At 31.0% G+C, this 19,982-nt stretch overlaps 2 protein-coding genes and 1 long non-coding RNA gene across 4 annotated transcripts in view; 1 reads left to right on the forward strand and 2 right to left on the reverse strand.

The window, feature by feature from the left end:
* LOC123268155 (diacylglycerol O-acyltransferase 1) overlaps positions 1 to 19,982 on the reverse strand; it is a 246,513-nt gene that overhangs the window by 128,806 nt on the left and 97,725 nt on the right. The gene's annotated exons all lie outside the window — the stretch shown is intronic.
* Positions 828 to 2,808, forward strand: LOC123268159. 2 transcript variants are annotated; one of them, XM_044733050.1, is made up of 4 exons: positions 828 to 1,432; positions 1,536 to 1,668; positions 1,750 to 1,896; positions 2,624 to 2,808. In XM_044733050.1, the coding sequence occupies exons 1-4, from the start codon at positions 1,148 to 1,150 to the stop codon at positions 2,641 to 2,643; spliced, it is 585 nt and encodes a 194-aa protein (XP_044588985.1). In that variant the 5' UTR covers positions 828 to 1,147; the 3' UTR covers positions 2,644 to 2,808. The 2 variants fall into 2 exon arrangements, with proteins under 2 accessions (XP_044588985.1, XP_044588987.1); XM_044733052.1 differs by having other exon boundaries at positions 1,753 to 1,896.
* LOC123268164 lies at positions 15,005 to 17,180 on the reverse strand. Its single transcript, XR_006510183.1, has 2 exons — positions 16,030 to 17,180; positions 15,005 to 15,820 (listed from the first exon to the last, which is right to left on the reverse strand). It is a non-coding gene; the product is annotated as an uncharacterized LOC123268164 (long non-coding RNA).

Here is a 19,982-nt window from a genome sequence, read left to right on the forward strand (position 1 = left end):
AATGTAAAATGATGAATAATGAAAGAAACTTATCGCTTGAATTGGATTTTTTCCATTTTATTCCAAATATATCTTAGATAGGTTTTATGATTCGCTACCTTATTTTATGTTTTTTTTTTTAATTTTTTAACTTTATAATAAGTCATAGTGTGTACAAAAAATATAATCAAAAAGATAAAAAAAAAACACTTATTAACAATCATTAATGGTGTGTCTTCAACAAAGAACATTACAGGAAGTAAATGCCAATTAATAGTATATTACACACCTAGGGAAGTAAAGTAAGAAATGTCTCAGACCACATGTAATTGTTGGCCGAGACGAAGCCGAGGTCAACAAACACGTGATCTGAGGTTTTCTTATTTACTTTCCGTGGAGTGTATACTATTTTTTTGTCCGACGAAGGCGGAAAGCGGCAACTTTGTTTTGCGCAGCGGGACGAAAGTTGCCACTTTCCGCCCGGAGGGCAAAAAAAATATTTATTATCTTCTTTGTATAGAATGTACTCTCTTAAAAGAAATCAGTGGAATTTCACTGGTTCACCAGTGGAGGTCACTGATTTCAACCAGTGAATGCAATTTCACTGGTGAATCAGTGAAATCCACTGATTGAATCAGTGAACAACACATCTGCGCGCATGCGCGCTGGTTTGTCTACTAGCTGAACCAGTGAAATCCACTATTTCACCAGTGACATTGTATTCACTGGTGAACCAGTGAAATTCCACTGATTTCTTTTAAGAGAGTACAAATAAAGATTAAAAATCACTTTATCACCTTATAAGTGTAACAATCTTATTTTTTTATACCAGACATTTGATCACGCCTTCAGTTTATTTTTCCAATTTGATTCCAAAATGTAAAAAAGTATCTGTGTGCTGACGTCAATACTTTTGTTTATACAAAGTAGTACACTTGTTAATGCAACCAAGGTTAATATTAATGACATCAACTCAATCTATGGCTACTTCGACAAAATTGCAAGTAAAGCTATCGACGATTATGAAATAGATTTACGATTGACTACCAAAGTGAATAAAAGAATACTGAAAATCGTGTTCGATGACAAAAATAGAGTTTTCAATTAATTGTCCAACATTTCAAAGAATTTGAAATACTATCACAGCAACAAAAATTGGACACGTGTCATGCGGTTGATGGGAAATCATGAGTATCAAAAGATCACGACTTTCGACTTATATGATTTGTTTTCGCGAGAGATCGAACTATCAGAATTGCGTAGAAGAATAGAAGCGGCGATGAATGCTTTTAAATTTTTTGGTAGACTGGAGGAATTTGATAATGCTGAGAATTTTTGCGCAGAGGTATATCCAGTTGCTAATTTTTTCTTGGAGCCCTTACACCGTGAATCGCTGTTTGAAATATACTCCGATTTCATGAAGATGGTCAGGCATCGAATTATTGCCATCAAGGTGAGTAGCGCCATAGGAATCGAAATTATATGAATAATGTCCAACATTATTTATCATAGTAATGAAAAAAATGGCGATTCTAATTGCTTTGAACGGATTGCAGAAAAAGACCCCAAACATAGCAATTTTACTGCAAGCATCTTTTCATGATTATTATCAACTGATGATGATAGTCCAAATGAAGTTGATTGCTTTGAAATTTTTCAATTCTCTTACGGAACGGTGGTGTAGAAATGGTAGGTTTTTTTTCATAATTATGAGTAACATCAACCAATTGACTTAGTAATTCATGTAAGTTTTCAATTTTTGATACCTAGAAGGCTACCATGTCAACGGTTTATATTACTCATATTGGCCGCGATTCGCATTTAAGGAGACCAAAAAAATAATGGAAGAAACATTGAAGGCTCTGAAGAGTCTCAATTGCTATGCAGATTATTGTGAAGTAGGTCCACAATACCAAGGTGGGTTGGATACGTTTGCATCATTAGTTATCTATGAAATATGCACTGAAAAATAATTAATTGATTCAATCGAAATATTCTTGGTTCAAAAAAAAAAAAAGCTTCGTGGTTCAATTTTGACAAGATTTGAGCAATTTTAAAATACATATTAATATCATAATAATAAAGAAGATAATTGGGTTATTTTTATTTTCTTGAGGAAATATTTGAAATTCGGAATCAGTAATATGTTTAAACGCTAATATCTTGAGAAGAGATAATTTTAGAAATATTTTGTTGAGAACCTTTTTTGTAAAGTATAAAATTCCTATCAAAATATATGCTCAAAAAATTATTGACTAAATTTTTATTGTTAGGCGTATATTCGTTTTTTGGACTTCATCGGAAAAAGATAGAAAAATTTCATTTTTTGTAAATACTTTATTACAAAATGTATATCTACACTGAAAAAAAAGTTTTTTTCTATCAAGGAAATGTTTCCTTATGGTTAAAAAACTGGTATTCTTATGATTAAAATACCAAAGTTTTTTAACTATAAGAATACCGTTTTCTCACTATCAAAAAACTAGCCTTATAATAAAGTGTGGTATTTTAAGGTTAAGAATACCAGTTTTTTTAAATCAAGAAAACTCGAGTAAAAAATTTAGTATTCTAGGAGGAAAAAATTTTTTTTTTCAGTGTATATTATATTAACCAACTCAAATAATTTTAAATTGTTTTTTGTTAGGAGATATTAAATTGAAGTGATGGATTCAAAAAATCATAGTAAATGAAAGCAGTCTAAGTTCTTCGGGATCATGCCATCATAATTGTGATCTCAAAATGATTGATGAAGAAAGAATTGGTAATGGTGAATGCCAAGAATATCGTGACTGTCAATATTTGGTAGGGGAGATCGAGATCTGTCAACTGGTTAGTAAATATCACACCTTTTAGTCACAACAGAGTAACAAAGAATCCGTAGATTGGTAGAGAATGTCGATGCTCAATTAATCTGTCGGTAATGCAAAAAGCTGCAAGTTTAAGCAATCTATTAAGATTCATAACAGAGCATCAAAGGACTGACAAAGATTTCTCTAATATTTTCTTATTGCACATTATCACAATAATGTTAGCTTTACTTTCATTTGTAATCAGTTAAGAAACTCTTTTTTTTTTTTTATTTTTAATTATACGTTAGGTAATTTTCATAATCTCTGGACTAAAATTGGAAGTTTCAAGACCTCTTTAGCCAGTCGAAACAAGTTCATTTTAAACTAAAGCCGTTAAAAAGTTTAAGTGCACGTGTGCATTACTAATGCTTCTAATTAGTGGAAAGAAAGCAAGCAAATTTCGTTGTGATTTTAGTATGACTTTTCTAGTATTTATAAAGCTTCTATTATTTTGTTAGCGATGCATCTTTACGAAGAGAAAAAAATAAAAAAAAGCAAATTTAAACCTACCCAGTTAACACATCTGAAATTAAGTTGACCCTAACCTGTGGCCGGAATAGGACGTAAAGTTTCCGGCAGTATATTGGCGTCCACTTGATAAGTAAGTTAAAGTCAAGTTCTGTAAAACTGTTGCAAATGCAAAATTTGATGCGAAGTTTACGTAAGCTTGACGTAAATCATTGAACATCAACTAGTTGATTGTCAATTCGTGCTTACTGGGTATTCTTTCTGGTTTTTGGATTATTGCATGCCTGAAGCGCGAGCGCGAAGGTGTTCTTTATTATCGATTCAAAATCAAAATTTCAATTTTTCATCACATTTAATCGTACCTGAATGTGATAGTCTACATGTAAACAATTAAATACAAAAAGCACACTTTAAAAGAAAATACCACTAAGATTATCAAGATTGTTTTTAAATCGATAAATTGCTATTTTTCCATTTAAAAAATGGTTTTGATAGCTTATGGTGTAAATTTTTCAAGTTTTTGTGTAAGAGAAGCTCAATAACTTTTGGAAAAATCAATTTTTTAAGTCAATTTATCTGTTAATCTATTCATCGATCTGATGGAAAATTTTGAAATGAAAATTGCAGGTCAATATTGTTTTTTTTAGTTATAATTAATTATTTTCGTCTGGCACTGAGAGAAATTTTTTGTCCTTTGAGCAACCATGTGTGAAAATTTCTTTCTGAATATAGCTTAAGGACAGTTGATATTATACTCAATTGTTTCACTGACTGGCCGCCGGTTATACAGTCTTCACTTGGATCTTTTTTTATGATACACTCATCGGAACAACAAAGGGCGTTCAATTCTTATAGAAAGTATACTACCCGCAAAAAAATTTAAACAAGCTTTGAAAGTAAATTGTAAATAAAATTCATATCTTGTAATTCACTTATTATTAAAAGTATGTTTTCAATTTATTATTGCAGCGTACAGTAGATGATTATTATTTTTTTTTCCATGGAATTTTAATATAAAATCATTAAAAAATTGCAAATAGCATAAAGGTTATTAGTAAAACCTTGTTTATTTAAACTTTACTCTGATTAATTTACCTATGACAGAAGCTCTTAAAGCATGTACATTTGGATTAACCAAAATTATTTTCTTTGTTAAAAAAACAAAAAAAGACGCTACAAATGGTTCGAAGACTCCAATGCAACAGTTCACAACAACAACAAAACTTGTCATAAAACCATCACAATTCTCAATGAATACGAATCATTGGACGATAATTGCGGATACTATCTTTGCACTTGTATGTCCAAACAATTACGGTCACCTTACATGACCACGGCCATCAGTTTCAGAGATCAAATATCAGATATCGTCAATGATATGTTGAGTATTCTAACTTCAATATCAATATAATCAAGTGCAAAAATGTACCAGGGATCCTGGACTATATTTAGAGTTTTGTTACTTGCTTAGATTCCGAGTGAACATTAATAATATCCATTCAAGATGCATTGTGCCACTGCAAGCTTGACGAAGCGACAGTATCGAGAGAAAACAGCATTAGAACAAAACTTGAATTTTTCTAGGGTGGTCACCGGTTTAAGATTCGTCGCCGATTGATTTCACGCTGTTTGATTTCGTCCACAGCAAACTTTCAGATATCCATCAATCACGTTAGGTGGCTTCTCAATCTCTAAGGTAAACTTTTTTAAACTGCATGTCTTAAGCACAAAACGCTGAGGTATGCATTAGCTCCTAAAAATGTAAACTCGTTGATTGCAGCTTTTAATTCGTTTTCAGATTATTTGTATAGGTACGTAGTGGAAAAATGCACACCAAAACAAAGATAAAACATCAATCAATAAATTTGATAAATTAAATTGTATAATTCACAATTTTGAATTACAAAATTAATTTAGAATTAATTTTAATAAATTTTTTCCATAAACGTGATGGTGTCAACAGTATAGCTTTCACTGAATAAAATAAATTGACTTTATTCTTTTTTTATTCGGTTTGTATAATCAATGCACAGAGCTAATCATTTGCTCATAACTTTACTCATGAATTGGTTCTGTAGCGTTTTTTTTTTTTTTTTTTCGTAATTAGAGTTCCCTATACACTGAAAAAAAAATTAACTTGATTCAAAAATAAAATTCTTGAACCAAGAAAATCATTATGAAGAGATTTATCGTCTTGAATGAAGTTGAAAAATGCTCGATCTAAGAAATGTTTCTTGATTTGAGTAAATTTTACTTGATTCAATACTCTCTTGTTTTGATTTAAGATAGTGAAACTCTTTAAAATGATTTTTTTGGATTGAGAATTTTTCTTTTGAATCGTTAATTTTTTTTTCTGTGCACTGATAGAAGGATTTGTTTATAGTTAAAAATATTTGTTAATATTTAACAAATCATTTATTAGAGACCACTTTTTATTCGTTAATAAATATTTCTTAGTATTTAAAAAGATTTAATAATATTTAATAAATGAATACCAGATTTATTAAATACAAACAAATCATGTTAAATATTAAGAAATATTTGTTCAATACTAAAAAGTGGTCTCTAATAAATGATTTGTTAACTATTAACAAATACTTTTTAATACAAATAAATCCTTCTATCAGTGTGTAGAATTTATATGCGTATGCAAAATTTATAATCGATCTTTTGCAACGTATGAGGGCATTTAACTTGTAAGATAATTTTAATTCCCGGGAAAATTTGAACAAAAGTAAAAAATAAATTATAGTGAATGTTAACTCTTTTGAATCAATTAATGAAAGAATTTTTTATTGCTTTTGGTTTTGCAATGTAGATCATTTTTATTCCAATAGATATTTAATTTAAAATAATTGAAAAATTGAAAATATTCAAGTTTTTAATGGAAAGTTGTATATATGAGCGTTGATTTGAATAATTTAGATATTACATGATTAAGACATACACAGTTAAATTTACCAAACTATTTACTTTTCTGATTTTGTGCTATTTTTCGGAACTAAGTAACACTCTATTCTGATTTCAGGGAACAAAAATTCGTCAAATTCGGTTTCTCTGACATCCAAAAAGATGTTGGACAATCAACAGTTTCTTTTATTGATAGCCGAACTGTGAAATCGGGCAATTTTTCACCGATTAGAAGCATTGGAATTCGACATCGTCGAAGTGAAGGTAACTATGGACGTCTTAGTTTTCAGATATTTTCTGTCTAACTAATGATAATCATAAATCCTGCAGACTACAAAAGATATCAGTATAATTCCACCATGAGCCCGTCTGAGAATGCATCAAAGTAGGCCAGTATCCCTTTCATAACTGAGCTTTTCATGCTCTAAAGAGCTGCAATAATTCTATTGAAAGCATTGATATCAATAAAAATACCATCGGATTCAACAACATTCCCTAGTGCTTTTTCTTTTCCTTTCTTCACACCGTCAGCGAATCAGCAGAATTGTTCCCGGTGGATTCAATTTATTTTACGCATAAGAATTCACCAGGTGGTATGTATTCGAAAACCACAAACATACATTTGGTTGTGTGTTTACATCTATATATCCATTTGTATGTAGAAACTGTAAGCGAAATTCTTGGTTAACCAAATTCACTCTAGAACACCGAACAATCGGTATCTCGGGACTTTCAATCATTTCACGAGTATTGATTATGAATATTTTATTATATTTGATAATCCTGAAATATTAATAACTTTTATTCATAAGACTATGAACGAATTACATGCATTTTTCATTATTTTAATGCTTTTACGGGAATTTATGCGGATCGTTATTTTAAATAAATATCGTCTGTTTCTTTCTAGAGTATTTATAATTCATCAGAGAATTTTAGATTGCATACTGTATAAGGTTCAATAAGAGCTCATATCAATGATAACAATCCGGCGTTACTAAAAAAGATATAAAAAATTTAGATTTAATTTTTCAAAAAATAAATTATGTCACTGAGTTACTAAGTAAAAAAGAGAAGAAAAATTATCCTCACTCATAGACTGATATAATAATTAACTTAATTCAAGAGAAAAAATCTTAAATCAAGAACTTCGTGAAGAATTTAATTATTTTGAATCAGCTGATTCTGCCTAGGCAGAAAAATTTTTAAATCAAGTAAAATTTATTTGAGCTGAGAACAATTCCTTAGTTCAAGAATTTTTTTTGCCTGATTAAAAATAATTTTCTCAGTTAAAAATTTTTCCTCGTGAATTCAGTTTTTTAACTTCCCGCTAAGAAAATTGAAAATTTTCAAAAATCGGGAAGTTATTGGTTTTACCCCGTTTTTCGAAAATCGAGTTTTCATCATATCTCGACGTTTTGAGGTCCTAGGAAGCTTCCTTGACTATTCCCGCGAGGGTGTCACTATGTCACTATGTCTGTATGTTTGTATGTATGTATGTATGTATGTATGTATGTATGTATGTATGTATGTATGTATGTATGTATGTATGTGTGTGTGTGTGTGTGTGTGTGTGTGTGTGTGTGTGTGTGTGTGTGTCTGTGTCTGTGTATGTATGTAAACCTCTCATAACTTTTGAACAGCTTGACCGATTTCATCGCGGTTGGTGCTATTCGAAAGAACTTGACCAAACTTAGATTTTCTGTCAATTCGGACCGATAGATTTTGAGAAATTTTGAGAAATCTCAAAAAAAAATCAGGAAAAAAATTTTTTCAAAAGTGGTTTTTTTTGGAATAATTTTTAAACGGCTTAATCGATCGAATCTTAACCTTGAAAAACCACGTTGATCACCGCAAATCCGGTCAAAATTTTTTTGACCGGGTTTTTTTTTTCAAAAATATGAATTTTTAAATCTCAAAAAAAAATTTTTGAATTTCAAAAAAAAAAATTTTTTTGTTTTTTGCAACTTCTATACAAGTTAAAGTTATGCAGATACATAATATTGTAATTTTGAGTATTTAGAAATCAAATGCACGACGTGAAAATATTAAATAATAAATTAATTTCAACTTTTATTCATTTTTTAGACATAATCTAAAAGTCAGGCTTAACGCATGATATAATTTTTTATTTTCTTAACGCGTGATATATTTTGTCCGTTTCTTCACTTCAATTACAGTTTTTAACCTCAAATAACTCAAACAGATATTAATTTTCTATAAAAATTAGAAATGATTTCATGAGAATATCAATTTTTTTTTTGTTCTTTCGAATACTTATTTACTTACGAATTTCTGCACAATCATAGTTCTCAATCTCAAATTAATATTTAATATTTAATGATTTAATATTTTCACGTTGTGCATTTGATTTCTAAATATTCAAAATTCCAATATTATGTATCTGCATAACTTTAACTTGTATAGAAGTTGCAAAAAACAAAAAAAAATTTTTTTCTGAAATTTAAAAATTTTTTTTTGAAATTAAAAAATTCATATTTTTGAAAAAAAAAACCCTATCCAAAAATTTCAGGATCTTTTAAGATCATTACAAGGTATCATACAAAAAAATTGAGCCAAAATTTTAATGGCGGTCTTCATTTTTGACGATTTTCAAAAATTCAAAATTTGACAAATATGGCATTTTTCCAAATTTTTTTCCAAATAATTTTTTTTTTCAATAGCCCTAAGTGTCCCTTTTTAAACAAACGAAAGACCATTCCTGTATCTATAATAGCATTCAAGATATTGCAAAAACAAAATTGAAAAACAGGAAAAATCGCGAAATTTTGAATTTGCATATCTTTCGAAAAAAATTTTTTTATTTTTTTTCCTTTGGCAGAACTTCGTTTTCTGATAAAAGAAAACCTGACCCAAATTCATCCAAATCGAAAGGGGTCGATTCCAACTATTGGTCGATTTGACATGGAACGACCCACATAGATTGTATTTTTGAGCTCGAATAGCTCAAAAACTTCGTAGGTGCAATTTTAAGCACCCAGGTATTAACGGAATTAGCGGGGATGGCCTTTAGGGTCAACCGTTTTTCTAATTTTTTTTTTAACAGTCTAAGAACAAAGATAAAAAAAAAATAAAAAATGTGCATCTTAAATCCGAGTGTTATATGAAACATTGAACAAATAGTGACGTAGTTTTAATTTCAAATAGTTTGCAGCTGGTGACTTAGATGAGAAAAATGAGGCGCATGCGGTAAAACTAGAATTCAGCTGATTAATAACGCACATAAGCAGCTTAAGGTTAAACTTCATAGATACGGAAACACAAAAGACCAAAACGTTTAAGTTTTTTATTAATTATAATTAAACGACGCTGAATTAGACAGCCATTTTTAATAGGCTCTTACTCAAGACTATTCTGATGCTAATCAAAAATAAATTGTGTTAATATATTAAATATTTTTGCGGCTAGAGTATTTATAAGCAGTCTACACACGAAAAGATTAGTTGACATCTATTATAATTTTTTTTTAATTATATTTTTCGGGGATAAGCGAAATTAAATTTCTTTGGACCTTCAGATATATTTATGCATCGTGTTTTCTTAATATTTATACGTTTTAATTGTCCTAAAAGTACAATGTGTATATAACAGCAGCGATTTGAATTATAAAAATTTCTTGACCTTGATAAATCGAAATCAATACATACTCCTAAACTCTTGGCGTTCTAAATCACGTAAAACATTGTCATTTTTAGCAACTTTTATATTGAAAAGTTTGCAATATAAAAACATTTTCTGAAAAACTAAATCGGCAACCAGTGACGCGAGATGCTGCTACTGTATATAAATACATCGAGCTCTGTATGTACATAATATATTCTAAAGAAGTTTTCAACCATAGGGAACAGTTTCTCATTTTAGCACATTCGTTTTTCAAATACATACCGAAGAATAGCCGGTAGCTCTCCCATGTGCAATTGTCACGTCGCTTTATACAGTTAGGAAAAAGTTTTCTTCAAGCAATTTCACAACACTTTACACTTGCTTCTATGAATATTACATTTAACTTATCGATTTCTCAGATGGATAAACTATTTTTAATATAAAATATCCATAAATAAATAAATAAGTAAATAATCACTCATAACTAACAACAGTTTCTATCGTCTAATTGATCAAATTATCTTGTTGTTAGAATAATATCTATTTGTTGTCACAACAAAATTAGGTAGCTGATTTTGCTGTCAGAACAAAATTAATTTGTTGTCAGAACAAAATCAATTTGTTGTCATATTCAAATTAATACCGTAATGTATGATTTGTAATTTTTATGCTAACATAATAATTTATTATCACAACTTGTTTTATGATGTCGTAAAAAACATTTTTTTCAGTATGTATGCCCACATCTAATTTTTTGACCAAATTTACTATCTAAAATTTCTAATAAAAGGTGCATGTTTGCTAAATCTTGTCTTCATAAGACTGTTAAGTCTAAGATGTTAAGTTTTAAAATAAAAATTATTTATTTTTACCTTCCTAAGGAAGTTATCTGCATTTATTTGTATTTAAGAAATTATTTTTTTCTAGCCAATAAACAATTTATAATATTAAACAATTATTTTTTGATTGATAGTTAATAATTATATATTATTTAACTATAAAATAATACGTTGAGTAGTTAATTCGTTGAATATTAATGAATGAATATTAAATATCAAAAAAAAGTCTGTTTAATCTTAAAAATTGCATATTGACTAAGAAAGAAATTATTTATTAAATGTGAAGAAATTTAACCACAAAAAGTTTCATATAAATCACTCAATTTCCATGACCTCAACCACTCTTCCATATTTTATTTTCATATCATATCAATTGCAAATCATTAAAATAAATTTTTATAACAAACCGACAAATTTAGTGGGTAAATTAGCGCGGAGTAAACAATCAATATGGCGAATTGATCACGCACATTCAAATGTGTATCGCACAGCCCTTACTAACTCATACAGGCATAAGTACATAGATAAGTCGGGGTACAGCCATCTACCAACTATTTTTCTTAAGAAATATTTCTTAATTATTAAGAAATCTTTTTTGGTCGTAAAAAATATTTGTTTCAATCTAACAAGGCTTTGTTAGGATTAAAAATATTTCTTAAATGTAAAGAAGTAATTTATTTTAATGAGTATTTTTAATTATTAAGAAATAGTTTTTATTCCGTAAAAAATCACGAAAAATTTTTAAGAAATCAATTTCTTACTCCCAAAAAAAATCCTTCTATCAGTGATGTTATTCATTTATAGTTTTAATTAACTATTTAACCTATTTTGATTTAATACGAAATAATTATTGACGAACCTATTTTTAGAAAGAATTGCAAGATTATAATACATTATTTTTTTTAATTTTCATACATGGCTGTAACTTAAGCACTATATATGCCCACACCAGACAGTTTTCTACGAGAATCTTGGTAAAAAATCGTCCACAAGTCGAAAAAGCACTAACAGTTTGTTTGTTTTCTTCATTTATAAATTAAATAAATATTTCTCGACATGATTTAAATTGTAGGCGTAATTCGCTACTTACGTCAAAAGTAAAACTCCTGGCGAGCGAAATATACTATTACGCTAGTTTCTCACAAGAAAATCGTTTGCTGGTACTTTCTGGCACAGTATCCAACTGGCAAGGAAATGTAATCACTGCTGTGAGTTACTGTGCGTATACAACTACCATCTTGGCAAACGCCACCTACAATTATTATGTTTTTTTACTATCTTTTATTGTATTTAATTATTTACCTAATTATCTTTTTTTTAGAGTAATTCGCAGATTAAAGATGCATACACAGTGAAAATTCTATCAAAAATAAAATTCCCTTTAGGAAGCGTGCAATTTTAAATTAAAAATTTTTTTAATATTACGGTGCGATAACAAAATGATTTCTTTGCCAAAAATAGTTTTATAGAATTCTAAAAAGCTTTTCTCCAAAATTTTTCTTGAAGTTATAATTTACAATATTTAACTTCCCGCTAAGAAAATTAAAAATTTTCAAAAATCGGGAATTTATTGGTTTTACCCCGTTTTTCGAAAATCGAGTTTTCAACGGATGTTGACGTTTTGAGGTCCTAGGAAGCCTCCCCGAATGTTTCCGCGGTGATGTCCGTATGTATGTATGTATGTATGTGTGTGTGTGTGTGTGTGTGTGTGTGTGTGTGTGTGTGTGTGTGTGTGTGTGTGTGTGTGTGTGTGTGTGTGTGTGTGTGTGTGTGTGTGTGTGTGTGTGTGTGTGTGTGTGTGTGGCCGTGTGTAAACCTCTCATAACTTTTGAACGACTCGACCGATTTCATCGCAGTTGGTGCCATTCGAAAGGACTTGACCAAACTTAGATTTTGAATACAATTTGGACCGATTCGAACCGGTAGATTTTGAGGAATCTCAAAAAAACTACCAAAAAAATTTTTTTCAAATGTGGTTTTTTTGGAATTACTTTTAAACGGCTCTACTGATCAATTCCAAAAACTAATCAGCTTTTAACATAAAAAAAACTACGTCGATCACTGCTAGCCCAGTTAAAATCGGTTGATTCGTTCGTGAGTTATCGTTGTCGAAAAAACCGAAAAAAATGTTTTTTCGGAATTACATCGAAATTTCTACTTCAATCGATTAAAACTTAAAGATTCTTTATGAGGTCTGAAAAACTTCGTCGAATGCCATTAACTGCGTGAAAATCGGTTTATTCATTCAAAAGTTATTGCGGCTTAAAAATTTAAGAAATAGTGTTTTATTAAACTTTTGCCAAGCTCAAAAACGTCGTAAGTGCAATTTTGAGCACTTAAGTATGAAATTAGCGGGAAGTTGCAGGGATGGCCTTTAGGGTCAACCGTTTTTCTAATTTTTATTACTTACTTTGTTATCATAATATATGATTTGTCCCAACAAAATTTGATTTGCGTGAAGAGGGTTTAAAAATTATAGTATAAGCCATTTTTTCAATGCAAACACTGTTTTATACATGAAAAGTAAATACTTATGAATCTAAGATAAGAGTTAACGGTATTAATTGCATACAATAATTCAACTATATCTAAGTTACTTCAGCCTCCGTAAACCATATCCGCTACAACGTCGTATATCTCCATAATAATTAACTGCTTAGGCCGATTTACATTACTAATTAAACCAAAACTTATCTAACACATTCGTAACTTCCCGAACGTGTAAAGATTATACGTATATCTGTGTCGTCGCTCAACTACTCAAGTACTTATACAATATATAGTATATAGTTGGATAATATATTTCAAGATAAATATTACTTTAATTTATTTTAAAGCGACATGACAACTTCTTAAATTATAAATCAATTTCCTCTTAAGTTTAATAATTCAATTCATGATGAGTTACAATTAATCCAGACTATCAATTTACGGCATAATCTCAAAGTTGAATAATTAAAAATCGTTCATATTTAATTAGATTTTATCCGTTAGAAAATCGATCCGTCAGTTTCGTCATATCGGTTTAGAAAAAAAAAGTAGTTCAATTGATACAATAATAGTTTTTAGTTAAATTGACAAAGTTTTTCCAACTTTTGAAAGCGAGAAAACGATAACTTTCAAATTATAAAATTGTTAAACTTTATTGTTTTTCATTATATTATTACGGACAACCATTCAAAAATAATAATCAGATCTCTCTTTGTTTTGTTGTAATTTAATTTTCTAGACCTATACTGACTCAAAAATATTTAACTTGTTCGAAGACATGTATAATATTTTTATAGAAATATCTACTTTTATTACAAGTTAATACAGGCAGTACGTGATTTTTAAGAATTTCAATAATCGGGAAGTTATTGGTTTTACCCTGATTCTCGAAAATTGAGTTCTTATCAGATCTTCATGTTTTGAGGTCCTAAGAAGCTACTCTGATTATTCTCATGATGACGTGTGTGCAAGTGTTTTTAATGTAATAAAATCACACCCGAACATTATTCTGTCATCAGCTGTAGAGTTTTGAAATAGATTTTTATCATTTTAATCAGCCGCCAGATAAGTTCAAAAATTTTCATTTAATTAAACGTACTTCGAATGATGATATTTGGATCTTTCTCCATGGTATTTATTGTTTATACTAGAATGTCATAGGAAAAAATTTCAATTTTGGCTATAATCGAACTTTATTTTCTTATAATTACACACTTTAAAATACCAAGAATTAAAGTGACTACAGCGAACACATAACTAAGCAACGACTACTGATATTTAAGAATTACTACGTTACAATATGCACATTTAATAATTTTAACCCTCAAAAGAGCTTCCAGGGTTGGACGGAATAATCTGCTCAATAGAAGAAACATTCCTTAGTTGCGATCTGAGTTCCATGCGGTATCGTCTTCTGATCAGAGTTTGCCTGCGACGTTTTTCATACTTGTGAAAAAGCAGCTCCAGTCCGAAGGCAACCAGTTCCCATATTGAAAGCCCAAGAACGATCATGTAGCTCAATATTAAAATATCGATATCAATAAACTCAAAACTCGCACGCTCTTCAATCCGTTTGGCTTCTCTGAACTTTTTTGTAAAATACTTTATATCTTGAGATACCTGATCACTATAGAACCCTGATTCAACGGTCCAAGAACTGACTCTATCAAGTTTGTCTTTAAGACTCCAATCTTTTCTGACCCAATAAACGAAATACTTTTCGAAAATAACGTCTTTTGATAAATGCAAGTTCGTTGATTTCGATGCATACCATTGTTGAAAACTCTTAAATGAAATACAAGCAACCGTAGAGTTAAACTCCGCCTCGACTGCACATCTGATTAGCTCAAAATGATTAGATGGGTGCAAGTACTGCATGTCATCATTAGTAACCCACAATTTTTCATTGAATATGTCTCTCAGTAATGTTGCATGGTAGTAAACATGATGTTTGTTATCATAAAGATCTTTTAATGACTCGACGTTGCGCCTCAACGGTTCCGACAGTATAGCAGATACCTGACCTTGGAATTCGACATTACGGTGAAGACGAACGAGAACCCAGCGATGTAGATTATCCGTATCGACAACCGGTCTAGAGGTGTGATCACTCCCATGCCTGCTGTCAGACTCATAACATCCAAGCTACCGCTACTGATATCAAATTTGTTGTTAATTATGATTATCATCCCAATCAACACTAACATGATGATTGTCTGGAACAGGAATTGATAATTGCAAGCAACTTGACTGATTGTCGTCAAATAGTTCGATTTTTTTGTTAGGATTGAAAAAGTAATAATTACATCATACCGTGTTAAAATATCCATGTATTTGTAGTTGGTGGGATCCTATGGGAGTTTTTAAACAGAGTAGAACATCAATCGTAATCTCGGCTAATTGTCTGAAATATCCGTTTTTAAAGGATGTCGTTTGAACCGAAGAAGAAAAAAACCATGTTTTGTCCTTGGCTTCGATCAGCGATAATATTTCGTATAGTCATTGATCCTTTTTGTTTCATTTTATTCAAATACTCAGTCATTTCAGAAGACAAATTTTTCCGAGGGATGTTTTTGATATCAATAAAAGCTGCTAGTTTCACCTCATGATCATTTAAGTTTTTAGTCTTATCGAAAGCGATGTTTCTGCAAATAGTGCTGCCTGAAAGAAATTTAATCGACTCTTAGTCAAAACAGAAAAAAGTATCTACTCGGAAAAATTAAAACGACTGATTGTAATTTTGCGTCCGACTTGTTTATTCCAAGAAAAAATATCGAAAAATTTAGCTAACACATAATCAGAGCCATGAAAAATCAGGTTTCAATTTTTTCCAGTTCCAATAAATTAAGTATTTGAAATCAATAATTTACCTTTTGTATATTTCATACCGAAAAGGGTCAATATCTTTCCATTACCGCTGAATTCGTGAACAGAAAACCACGGTGCTGGAGCGTAAGTAGCAAATGGATTCAACGTGAAAACATTCGTCATATCTTGATCACTATACAGGTAATAGACGGCCAATAGATCCTGCTTCCACATGAATTGCAATACTTCTCGAGCATTCAAACAAGATGATTTTCTTTCAACGATCAAAAATGGAGACGATGCTCCATGCAGTCGATCTCCAGAAATGATTAATAACTGCTTTCAAGTAACCAATAGACTCAAATGAGAATACGTATGTTGGATAAGCTGAATTAAAGCATGTAGCCTGTTTCTGGAATTTGTGGTCAATCACAACCCACGAATTACCACCTAGATCCCAATCATTGCTTAGTAGATCTGCAGACATAATAACTAGATTCTAATTACTCTTAAAACCCATTCCAGCCAACTCTCTCTGAAAATGAAAATAAATTCGTTAATCACTGTTGATTATTAAAAGTATTGGAAAACTTACTGCGTTGCGACTAAGGTGCAAAGAAATTCCAGTCAGTTTTATAATTTTTATTTCATTACACGACACACTACAGATAAACAAGAAACAACAACACAAAGTAGCTCTCATCACCCACATGATAAAACTATTCAAACCTAGATGACTGGTTAGTACACCGGATTTTGTGGTGCGTTGAATATTGAAACACGTCATCCTGCTTAGGAATAAAAAACGCAACTGGGTTAGCCACGTCCTAAGCAACGAGGCTTTGTCGACACAACAAACTGGATCGTAAAAGTGAATTTTTAATGCGAACAAAATATAGGTAAAATTTTAACATCTAACTTGAAGCCTGCATGATTTTTATTGCTCGTTAGACACAGGCAATTAGCAACGTTGCAGGTAACTTTCGACTGATGTACTCAGTGTATTCGAAAAGCTATGATTATTATTTTGACCTAGCAGACTATTACATCGGTATAGGGACAGTTGTAATGCACTGGACGTCAAAATAAAGGAATATTACAAAGCTCTCGTTTTACGTTGACTTAGTCTAAAGAAATTCGAATAGCTTGAAAAAATTAATAACTGGTTAATATTTAAAAATTACTTATTATTATGAATCAACTTTATGATTTCATTAGATTTAGTCGCATTGAAAATCGATAAAAAGCATAAAAATGAAGTGAACTGTACATCATTAAAAAAAAAAAAAAAAAAAAAAAAAAAAAAATTGAGCCTATACTATTGATTTTTCAAGCCTTTAAGAAGGTTTTAACACAATCTCTTATTACATGAAAAAATCAATATTTGAACTCAATTTAATATTTAATCTCCTTATCTGCCTTAGATGAAGTCGCGGAATAAAAATTACTTTCTAGGACCTCAAAACGTGGAAATCTGAGGAAAACTCAATCTTCGAAAATCGAAGTGAAACCAATAACTTCCCGATTTTTGAAAATTTTCAATTTTCTTAGCGGGAAGATAAAAAAAAATTTATTACAATTATATTCAATTTTCATTAAAAAATAAGTTTCTTAAAATCTTATTACAATACAAAAAAAATTATAAATCACAATAAAAAGCACTAATAAACACTTTCAAGTCATCATTCTCGAGAAAGTCGACGATATCCAATACAATTTCATACGGTAAAGATATACAATCCTTTAACTGTGGAATTTTATAAGTTGATTATATAAAGTCGATTTTATAAATTGTGTAAAGTTGGAAAAAATCCGAAAAATTGACGTATAAATTATTTTCATTAACTCAGCTTTACGATCGAATCCTCCGGAACGAAGCTATAAGATGTTTGTATGTTTATACACAAATACACAGACGCACACGCACACACACACACACACACACACACACACACACACACACACACACACACACACACACACACACACACACACTTTGAGGAAAAAACATTGGTATACTACTTTAGAAATTGATTTCTCATAAATTTCCTTGAAAAACAAAACAAGTAGTTAGTTTTTTAATATTAAAATTTAAAAATTTCAGTAAAAAATTTTTTTCATCATTTTTAACTGCTGTAAAGTGAAATAAAAAAAAATTAGGAAAACGGTTGACCCTGATGGCCATTCTTGCAACTTCCCGCCAACTTTATACCTAAACGCTTGAAATAGCACTTATGACGTTTTTGAGCTCTTCGAGCTTAAAAATACAGTTTATGTGTTATTTTGAGCTCTTCGAGTTCGAAAATTTGATAGAAGTTTGATAAAACACTATTTTTTGAATTTTCAAATCGCAATAACTTTTGAATGAATGAACCGATTTTCACGCGGTTGGTGGAATTCGACACAGTTTCTTAAACTTCATGAAGAATCTTCAATTTTTAATTGATAAAACGAAAAATTTCCGAGTAATTTTGAAAAAACACTTTTTTCGGTTTTTTTCGGTTTTCTTTTGTTCACGCTATCTCTCGAACGAATCAACCGATTTTGACCGGATTAGCGGTAATCGACGTGGTTTTTCAAGCTCAAGGGCGGATTAGTTTTTGGAATTGATCGATTGAGCTGTTTAAAAATTATTCCAAGAAAACCAATTTCAAAAAAAAGTTTTTTTCGATTTTTTTTTACTTACCAAAAAGTTTTTGACTTACCTACCGCGCGCTGTCTCCACAGGCGGCGTTCCAGTTCTAAACCTTATTCTTTTAAAGTGCTGCCGTATGTTCAAGGGCTATCCTCTAGGATAAAAGGGACAGGGTGGGACTGATCTTTCGGAGGAGGCGCTTCACACAATTGCGATAGAACTTCACTTAGGTAAGTTCGTTTAATCGTTCAATTGTATTCCGCGCCTCCTCCTCAGATCACCTGGTAGATGTTTAGAGCAATGTCTATACGGCAGAATAAAAAGTATTTTTAACTGTCTTGTCGTTTATTTCTTATTAATTTTAGTGAATACAGCTTCAGCAAAAATTTTAGGGTCTCGAATGACCTTTCTATCATAGAATTTTGCAAATGTTTTCGACTTTTGTGTCCATCCAGCCGTTTTCGTTATGAGGTCGATGTTTATGCCGCTTGCCTTAGCGGCCGAGGTTGCTGCATGACGTGTGCTATAGGCTGTGAAAATTGTAATGTCAATAGCACTTTGCTCCATTACTGTCTTAATCCACCGACTTAGAGTCTGAGATGTAACAGATTTGTGTGGTTTTCTCCATGAAATAAAAAGATTATAGTCTGATGTACGATGAGATTTGGTCTTCACCAACTATTCATCCAGCGCAGTTACAACACAAATAGAAGGATTTTCTTTAAAAACGGGTGTTGGTTGCTTCTTATTCTTTCCGGAAGTCTTTATTTCGGCCGGAATCTTAATCACGACGCGGTCCTCAGATCTTTCAATATTTCTTATATCGATAGCCACTAGAGTCATCCTATGCCGTGTAGCAAGAGCTAGAAGAGTGACTGTCTTCAGAGACAATTGATCTAATGGGACCTTATCATAAGGAAACCATTCTCCCAGAAAGTTTAGCACAATTTGAGGATTCCATGTTGCGTCGTATTTGGGTTGAGATGGTCTTAGGCTTGATGCACCTTTTCAAAATCTTTTTACCTGAGCGACTTGTCCAATCTCTGGCCCCAAGATCAGAGCCACAGCTGATCTTGTAGAGTTAAGCGTTCCGTAGGCTGATCCTTTATCAAATTCGCCTGCCAAAAATCTTACTACGTCCGGGATTGTTGCTTTAAATACATCAGTGTCCGTTAAATGACAGAATTTCCACCATCGTTTTAGTGGTCCTTTATACTGATGAAGAGATGAGTCCGACAATGAAGCCAAAGCAATTTTTATTGCCTCTTCTGGCATCCCTTTTTTCGCATACGCCTGCTGGATGATATTCCTGCCACCAGGAAAATCTGGTGCCAAAGCGGATGTAATTTTCTGTCAGAAGAAAATAACATATTAACATTT

Source organism: Cotesia glomerata, linkage group LG6, assembly GCF_020080835.1.
Source record: "Cotesia glomerata isolate CgM1 linkage group LG6, MPM_Cglom_v2.3, whole genome shotgun sequence".
Lineage (NCBI taxonomy): Eukaryota > Metazoa > Arthropoda > Insecta > Hymenoptera > Braconidae > Cotesia > Cotesia glomerata.